Below are 9036 nucleotides of genomic sequence, written 5' to 3' on the forward strand. Positions count from 1 at the left end.
TATATATATAAAACCCTTAGCTGATGGATCCAGCTCAGTCACATTATCCAGCATGACCTCTGTCATTCAAAGTCAATGGATTGTGGGCTTTAGTCATATGTATAAAATATCAACCTTTGATTGACTATCTGGGGCATATAACCTAGCTGACACATAAAGCTGATCATTAACCTGAGGGTTTGGGCTTGTAGGTGATCTTGGGAAGGATTTGAGAAATAGAGACTTTGTCCTTAATGGGATTCTGTTAGGAAGTGGGTGCAGGATAGGTAGTTCTATAACTGGGCATCTTAATACATTTTACCTGGAAGGAAGGAAGGCAATACTGAAGCTAAAACTACAATTGGTAGAAACACAGCCGTCAGCTCTGGCTGGGTAGCCTTGGCTGGGTATGCCAAGGTTTCAGGTTCAGCCTCTGGTCACATACAAGAAGCAATCAATGAATGCATAAATACGTGGAACAACAAATCGATGTTTCTCTCTCGCTCTCTCTCTCTCTTAAAAAAATAATAAAAAGGAGCAGCAGTCATTCACGTTACCTGGGAGAGAGGTATGCTTGGTCATTTTTGTGGCTCAGACAATGTTCATGTTTTGGTTATTTAGGTTTGTGAGAACCAGCAGACACACACAGGAGAGGAGATTCTGATTTAATACCTTCCCTCCTGTGGGAACCATGCCAGGTCCCCAGATATTCAAGGCCAGTGGGAGCACAGAGGCCTTGCCATCAATACACCAGACCAATGACCAAAGGCTGCTCTGGGCATGAGCCTAATCAGAATGTCCAAGTACTCTGAGCCTGGGAATCCTAATCAGGCCAAGATACCATGAGCAGGTGCAAGGACACATGGTACACAGTGCCCTTCAGTAAACAAAATAATTGATGTCACTGTTGGCACAGAGCCTTCTTTGTTTAAATGTTATAAAAGTAGATTACTGACCAGCTGGTTGGCTGAGTAAGCTGGAGTCAGCTGAGGATGGAGTGAGAAGTCTGCTAGAGAATGGAGAGGAAGCGGCTCCGATGGCATGTATGAAGAAGTCTGCTAGAGACAGCAACGGGGCAGGAGAGACAGGAGAAGCTGCTGAGCCAGAGCTCAGGCACCGCTACAATGTGAGGCGGCGAGTCTAGGAGGCAGCATGTAGCTGTTCAGATAATAGCTGTGGGTACAGAAACTGATGCTGCTTTATGGGAAAGATATGCATTCACCAGCTGGTGTCTGGCGGCCTGCCTGTATGGCCTTTGCTGTGAGGATTGTCTTGTCTGATAGCTATATAGCCACTGGCTTCAGCAATACAGACTCATTCTTATACACCCACAACCTCTCATGGCTTCTCTTAGACCTGGCGTCCTAGGAGGTCCAGCCCCAGGCAGAGGGGCTCGGGCCCAACACCTGTTACTAGTGAGCAGAGGATAAAGGAGGAACTTGGACTAAGTTACCAATAGTTAGTAAAGACCAAGGAGCATGAAAAGGTGTCTTTGTACCAATATGGTCATAAAATATGATTTTTTAATATTTTTATGGAAAAATAAAGGCCCACCTAACAACAGTGCTCAGGGCTCAGGAGTCATAATACAGCCTAGTCACCGCTGAGTCTAACTTTCACTTGAGCAGAGTTTGAGAAGACCCAGTCCTGGTGTAGTCGGATAGGAGAATTTAAAAGAATACATGGACGCACAGCCACTCAGAACAACTCAGAGCACCAGAGCTCCTGCAGGGCTCTGCCTTGGCTCCGACGCCTTCTTTCATGGAGAATTCCCTCAGGTCCAGTTGGAGTGGAGGCTGCATCAGAACCTCAGAACCCGGGGATTTCCCAGTCTCTGCCAGGCCTCCTGGTACACACTCTTCAGCCGGCAACTGAGGTGTCATCACAGGGGGTGTTTCTGATTGGCCAGATCCTGACCTGCAGGGTTTGGTTTGGGTGTTTTTAGATTTCTTCCTCTGCTTAGTCCTCCCATTGCTCTACAACTCAGAGCAGCAACTGCTGAGACCACATTGAGAAGAGGATGGCCCTAAACAGAGCCCTGATCTGGGGGGCCCTCGCCCTGATCACCGTGCTGAGTCGCTGTGGAGGTGAAGACATTGTGGGTGAGTGCTCTGCTGAGCCATGTGGGGACTGGACGGGGGAAACAGAATTGGAGGGTAAAAAAGATAGAGATTTGCACAGAAACAGTAGTGATTCCTCAAAGGCATCCTCAATATTACGCAGATCCAAAAATTATGTTCCTTCCTCCTGTGGGAAACCAGAGTCCCCATCAACTCTATTTGCTACCTGAGCTGTTGCACACTGCACCAAGGCCATATATACCCTGAAGCTCTATGGCATTCATGCGTGATTGCCTCAAAGATTAGGGGTGTTTTCATACGTGGATGTTCTGTTACCAAAATTAATGAACTATTGTTCCCAAATTTTTCTGAATAATTTTTGGAGCTTTTTATATATTTTTATTGTAGTTTACCTTTTATGTGTTCTATGTAGATATAAAGAAGGGTTCTTTGCTTTGTCTCAGATTCACATACATTTACAAGCTAAGAACTGGCGGGTGGGGAATGGGAAAACAGCCCAGTGAGGGCCTTCAGACAAGTCATTTTATCACACAGTTTTCACTTAATCTCAGTCACCTCTTCTGCGTCACCTTACAAAAAAATTAAGTGAAATAGGCATTAGATATGCTTCCCAAGTAAGGAAGACTAATAAATATTAATGATATTTTGAATTTACTACTATTACAAGTATAGCTTTATAATTTTTCTTTAACAAAGCAGGGAATATCTTTACTTTTATTTTAAAATTGGGAAATTTATGGTAAAAACTTGGTGGATTAAATTATATTAACCTCATACAGCCAGTCCTTTACCTCATGTAAGGAAGCTCTGCAAGAAGATTGGGCGACCAATCAGGGTTTGGTCCCCTGGGCCCCACCACCTCTGTTGCTCACCTTTCTACCTTCTCTTCGTCATTCCTTTACCCTCCTTTCTTTCCAGGATCCATTCTTGGCTCTTTTGCTGTTGTTTTATTGGCATGAAGAGTGGATTTGTAAAAGCAAAGTAGAAAAACCAAGCACTGTAGTTCAAGGGGAAGTGAACTGGAGGTTACCCTGATCTTCAGCGACGTTATTAACCATGGCTGTTCCCAGGCTTCTTGGTTTGGTAGGAAAGTTTTGCCTGCTTCTCCAGAGCACGTCCAAGTTCCCTTTTCTCAATAGGTCCGGCTCGATGTATCCCCCACAGTGGGCACAGGTTCAAGGGCCTGCAATGCCTGTAGGGCCCCATGAAAATGTTTTTCTTTCTTTTAAAATTAGAAGAAAAAATGAACTTTGAGGGTAGAAGAAACTATTTTAATTTAGCCTGGATTATATTTGCCTTTGTACCAATATGGTCATAAGATATGATTTTTTAATATTTTTATGGAAAAATAAAGACCCACCTAACAACAGTGCTTAGGGCTCATGAGTCATAATGCAGCCTTGGGACACCACTGAGTCTAACTTTCACAGGATGCTGCTACCTTCGTGTCTGTCAGTCTTCCCAAGAGGATTTGTTACAAGGACAAGGAGGCTTTGATAGTATGAGGACTAGATAAACTTGCAAACAGGACATTTGCATGGAGGGACTGGAGATCATAATGTGGTCAAAACTATGCTTAAAGAGAGGACTTAGCTAAGAAGTTGGTGACTAAGCAGAAACGTCAAGAATGAACTGGAGGTGTCCAGAAAATCCTGGAAGATAATTTGAGGGAGGAAAACAGACCCTTGTAAAGTCCAAGGAGCATGAAAGGGTGACGTCTGGTTTGAGTGGCAGGTGAGGTATTTGTGGAGGACTCAGCACACTACACCTATTGGCTCCATACTCACCGGACTACCCTATTCATTAAGCTCCCTGCTGGCAGAGACTGCGTGTGGTCCATGTTATACTCCTCGCTCCTCGCAATGTCTGAAACCTTGTTGATACTTGGGAAGTAGGGAGGGAAGAGGAAACGGTAAAAGGCTCAGACAAGTTGTCCAGTCAGGCTCCCCTGGGCGGAGTCAGCTGGGCTGGCTGCCTTCTGCTTTGGCGTCACACCAAGTCCACTGTCCATTCGAGGGAAAGACCAGAGTTTTCGTTGAGTCCTCCACAAGATAAGTGTTGAGTCAGAAAAAGGAGAGGTTTAGTAACATCCTTCAAGAAAAGAAGATGGTGGGAAATGACAGAAGTCCAAGTCTAATGAAGTTTCCAGTTTCATTTCAGAGGAAACCAGGCCCTCTCCTCTAAGGACCACCCTGTTCCAGAAGCAGAGACCTTAGCCCTGGCTGGTGGCACAGTGGCTAGAGTGCTGGCATGCCCATGGAAGGTCATAGGTTTGATTCCTAGTCAAGGGCAGGTACCTGGGTTGCAGGTTCAATCCCCAGAGCTGCCTGGCAGAGGCAACCAATTGATCTGAGAGGTTTCTCTCTTTCTTTCTCTCCCCTCCCTCCAGCCAACTCTCTCTCTCTCAAAAAAAAAAAAAAAAATCAATGGAAAAAATATCAGGTGAAGATTAACAAAACAACAAAAACTGAAAAAAGCAAAGACCTTAGAAGCATTGTTTACCATTTATGCATTTTGTGATATTGTCACCGCTCTTATCCTGCTCTTTCTTATTCCCTAAAATAGAGGCAATTCTTTAACAATGATATTGGGTGTGCTTTTCCTTGGTTAAAAAAAGATAAAAGGAGGAAGGAATCCTTGCATAGAACATGTTCTGTTCTGAGCCATTCCTGAGGGGAGAGGACCCACAATGAGCGTGTTATTAACCGAAGACGAAATTGAGAGAGAAAACTTATGAAGCAGAGGAAGGTAAACTGAATCTCTGGGAAAGAAAGCTAAGGCCATGTTCATTCATTAATTCCTTGTTCTGCCCATTTCAGTATTTATTATTAACCCATGAGGTGCCAGGCGCTGAGCTAGGCAGGCAGAGAACAGCAGTGAACAGACCTGTGAAATTCTGTTCCTGTGACAGGAGCGAATGTGGGAGTGGAGAGGCAGCTGGATTCTAACAAGACAGCCAGGGGAGGGAGCAGGCACTGGGGACAGTCTGCAGGATGTGCCAAAGGTGAATCCCATGTTTGCACGTCTGTCTCTTGTCTGTTTGTTTAATGAGATCCTTTCTCTCCTGTGTTTTACACCTCCCTGCTCCCACCTCACTCATCAGCTGACCACGTTGGGAACTTTGGCCCATGCTTCTCCCAGTCTTATGGTTCCTCAGGCCAGTACACTTTTGAATTTGATGGAGAGGAGATATTCTACGTGGACCAAAATAAGAGGGAGACTGTCTGGCGGCTGCCTGGGTTAAGTGAATTTGGAGGTTTTGACCCACAGGGTGGACTGAGAAACATAGCTACTATGAACCACAACCTGGACATCATGATTAAACACTCCAACTATACAGCTGCTATCAATGGTATGTGCCCACCATCCTTTCTCTTTACTGACTCTACTTTTCACCAGGCGTCACTCCCTTCTTCTTTTGAATAGATTCCCTTCACTCTATAAAATGGTCTCTTTTCCAGGGAGTCCCAGATCTTCTCATGGAATTTGCTGAACCCTCATCCTCTACCTTCTTACAAATCACATATTTCCATGAAATACAGATTCTTGCTCCCCTATGCAATCCTCAACTCCTTCAAGGACGGGTCCCATAGACGTCCTCCCCTACCAAGGGGCCCACAGAGAGAAGGGCGTGGGGATGACGGGCGGGCAGTGTACAGCGGCTCACAAGCAGAGGGAACAAGAGCATCTCTGCTCTCCGATGGGGAAACGTTGGTGGGAGGCCCCTCCAGGAAGCAGGGACCCTCAGGGCAGAGCTGCCCACGATTCTAAACCCAGTGCTGTTTCCTCACCATAGAGGTTCCTGAGGTGACTGTGTTTCCCAAGTCTCCCGTGGAGCTGGGCCAGCCCAACACCCTCATCTGTGCCGTGGACAACATCTTCCCTCCTGTGATCAACATCTCGTGGCTGAGCAACGGGCACTCAGTCACACAGGGTGTTTCTGAAACCAGCTTCCTGTCCAAGAGTGATGATTCCTTCCTCAAGATCAGTTACCTCACCTTCCTCCCTTCTGCTGACGACGTCTATGACTGCAAGGTGGAGCACTGGGGGCTGGACCAGCCACTCCTGAAGCACTGGGGTGTGTATCTTCTTTCCTCTGTCATGTCAGACACTCTGCCTTTTAGCTCCTAAATCTCATGGCCCAAAGCCTGTTTTCTACACTTCAAGGATTTCTAATGGTAAACTTCATTATTTTCCCTCAACCAGGAGCCAAGTCTTTGTAGAACCAACACCACCCCTCCCACCCCATCTTGTACACATGCTGTGAGCCAACCTTCTGCATTCTGACCTCCATGACCTCACTCCCACAGAGCCCGAGATTCCAGCCCCCATGTCAGAGCTGACGGAGACAGTGGTCTGCGCCCTGGGCCTGGCCGTGGGCCTCGTGGGCATCGTCACGGGCACCGTCTTCATTATCCAGGGCCTGCGCCCAGCTGGTGCCTCCAGACACCAAGGGCCCTTGTGAGTCACATGCCAGAAGGAAGGTAAGGATTCCCATTTGTTAGAGCTGGGACCGGGAGACACAGGACAGGAGGAAGGAGAGTGGGGAGAGATTGTGGACACAACTGTGGTTGAAAAGCGCTAGTAAAATTGGGAAACAGCATGAAGATAGCACCGAGCCCCTGAGACCAATGAATCTCATGTCTGTCCTGTTACTGCAGGTGTGTTGCCAATCCTAAGAGCAGAAGAGTGGACATGCTGGGTGACCTGGCACTATTCGCTGGCCAAGTCCATCATATGCCTTCTCTCCTCCAATGCCCCTCCTGTCATCTCTTCTCTGGGACTGAAGGTGCTGTGTCCTCACAGAGTTCACAAACCCTTGGAATTCTCCCACTTACTCCTGACATTTTTTCTTTTCTCAGCCATTACCTACTATGGAGACCCCTGGGATATTCCTAATCCCTTGTGGCCCTGATCTGATATCTCCATGGAAACAATAAATCCCTTTATGAGGTCTTTTATTGAATTTTTTCCTCTTTCATCTCAGGGCTGAATAGGACCATGGCTAAGAATGGCAAACCCTCATGCTTCAGGCCCCTTTCATTTTACAGATCATATTTCATGTCCAGTAACAAAAGAGCAACCAAATATAGCCTGATATGTTAGATGAGATTAAGATTTCTCTATTCATTTGGTTCCCACCCTTGGCCACTGCCTCTCCCCCATCCCCAATTCGGGCATCAGTGAGGATCATATATACCAGTGATGGCGAACCTTTTGAGCTCGGCTTGTCAGCATTTTGAAAAACCCTAACTTAACTCTGGTGCCATGTCACATATAGAAATTTTTTGATATTTGCAACCATAGTAAAATAAAGACTTATATTTTTGATATTTATATTATATATTTAAATGCCATTTAACAAAGAAAAATCAACCAAAAAAATGAGTTCAAGTGTCACCTCTGACATGCATGTCATAGGTTCGCCATCAATGATTTATACCCTCTACCCTTGGCACAGTTTTGTTCATCAGAAATACAAAAACAAGAAGGAAGTCCATACTTACTATAATATAGCTTTCAAAAGTTATGACAGGAAAGTTAAGGGAAAGGAAATTTGAATTTCAAAAGTATCAAAAAGAAAATTTTTTTTCTCAAAACTTTAAATTTCTAAAGTTAATGATGATATTAGAAATTTTCTCTCTTCTCTTTACCTTTGAGGAGATAAGAATGCTCTAGGCAGGAGAAGAAATGGAAGTAAATCAGGAGGGCATTAGAATGAGACCATAATGCTTTGTACTTACTTAGGTTTAGTAACCAGTGGGAAAGGGGTGGGAGTGCAGCTTGCCTCGCCTCCTGGATGAGTCCTGTTGGCTAACCTGTGGATTTGCCTGTGCCACCCTGGCATGTGAGGGACACGGGGTGAATGTGGCTGCAGGGAGTGTCCAGGCAGGTAAGCCCAATCAGCATCACCGGATCCTGTGTCCCTGTGCAACTGGGAGCAGCAGAACAGCTTGCTACCCCCGCCCCGCCCTCTGCTCCTGGCTAAGGAAGGGGAGCCTGTGAGGGAGAAAGTGCCCTGGTCCACAGGGATGAGATCATGCAGCAGTGGGTGCTGGCCTGCTCTGGATTCGCTGTCTCCCAGTGGAAACCCTGGCAGGGAGATGGACCCACAGAGAGACGCTCTGGCACTCCGGGTGCATCCAACACTTCACTCCTGAGCCTGTGCATGACCCGATGTGGAGCCATCACGCGCTTTGCAACTGTGTTCCCTGCATTGCCTCAGTCATTCAGCTCCACATGACTGCTCCACACATTGTACCTTGGATGGCTTGTGGAACAGCCCCAGGAGGTATGAGGCTGTCCCTGTCCATGCCATCTGCCTCTGGGAGCTTAACATGTAACGGAGAGACAGATACCAACAGAACAATTGATGCAGCAAAGTTTGGTTCAAAGAAACCTAAATCCAAATCCAGTACCTTATAGCGAGTATTTGAACTGTGTAACACTAGGGTTAAGTATCTAACATTCTGAGTCATATTTTTCTCAACCACAATGTGGGAATAATACTTACTTTGCAGAGGTATTGACAGAATTTGAATAACCTTGATATGCAGGTAGGGCCTTAAGATGGTGTACAAATACCTTGCTAGTGCTCCCTTCAGCAGCACATAAACCAAAATCGGAACAACACAGAGGTTAGCATGGTCCCTGCGCAAGCATGACACACAAATCCATGAAGTGTTTCATGATTTTTTACATAGATGCCTAACCACCGTGCTATACACCTGAAACTAATATAAAACAATAGCGACTATCAACTGTATTCTATACATATAAAAGCCTAAGAGACCGTCACATCCAAAACAATCAAAGGGATGACCGAACAGGCTGCGTGGGGCGTCAAGGCCGGCAGGGGGATTAGTGAGGGATGACCAATCAGCTGAACAAGCAGCCTGCGTAGGGCGACCAGGCCAGCGGGGGGGCCATGAGTGGTGACAAGGCTGGTAGGGGGAGCAGTTTGGGGGGACCAGGC

The 9036-nt window shown here is 46.2% G+C and overlaps 1 protein-coding gene and 1 non-coding gene across 4 annotated transcripts; both read left to right on the forward strand.

Moving 5' to 3' along the window:
* The first annotated feature begins 1955 nt into the window (after positions 1-1955).
* LOC102423144 (SLA class II histocompatibility antigen, DQ haplotype D alpha chain-like) lies at positions 1956-7016 on the forward strand. 3 transcript variants are annotated; one of them, XM_006104427.3, is made up of 5 exons: positions 1956-2081; positions 5164-5412; positions 5857-6138; positions 6371-6544; positions 6722-6862. In XM_006104427.3, the coding sequence occupies exons 1-4, from the start codon at positions 2000-2002 to the stop codon at positions 6523-6525; spliced, it is 768 nt and encodes a 255-aa protein (XP_006104489.1). In that variant the 5' UTR covers positions 1956-1999; the 3' UTR covers positions 6526-6544; positions 6722-6862. The 3 variants fall into 3 exon arrangements, with proteins under 3 accessions (XP_006104489.1, XP_023601460.1, XP_023601461.1); XM_023745692.1 differs by lacking the exon at positions 6371-6544 and having other exon boundaries at positions 6722-7016; XM_023745693.1 differs by lacking the exons at positions 5164-5412; positions 6371-6544 and having other exon boundaries at positions 1965-2081; positions 6722-7016.
* A 1636-nt stretch (positions 7017-8652) lies between these two features.
* Positions 8653-8756, forward strand: LOC111823583. Its single transcript, XR_002826639.1, has one exon. It is a non-coding gene; the product is annotated as a U6 spliceosomal RNA (small nuclear RNA).
* Positions 8757-9036: the final 280 nt, after the last annotated feature.

This window comes from Myotis lucifugus, unplaced genomic scaffold (genome assembly GCF_000147115.1).
Source record: "Myotis lucifugus unplaced genomic scaffold, Myoluc2.0 scaffold_568, whole genome shotgun sequence".
NCBI lineage: Eukaryota > Metazoa > Chordata > Mammalia > Chiroptera > Vespertilionidae > Myotis > Myotis lucifugus.

Coding starts and splice junctions, on each gene's coding strand:
- LOC102423144 (XM_023745692.1), top strand. CDS start 2,000: ATGGCCCTAAACAGAGCCCTGATCTGGGGGGCCCTCGCCCTGATCACC. Junction 2,082..5,163: donor TGGAGGTGAAGACATTGTGG/GTGAGTGCTCTG, acceptor CTCACTCATCAG/CTGACCACGTTGGGAACTTT. Junction 5,413..5,856: donor CTATACAGCTGCTATCAATG/GTATGTGCCCAC, acceptor TCCTCACCATAG/AGGTTCCTGAGGTGACTGTG.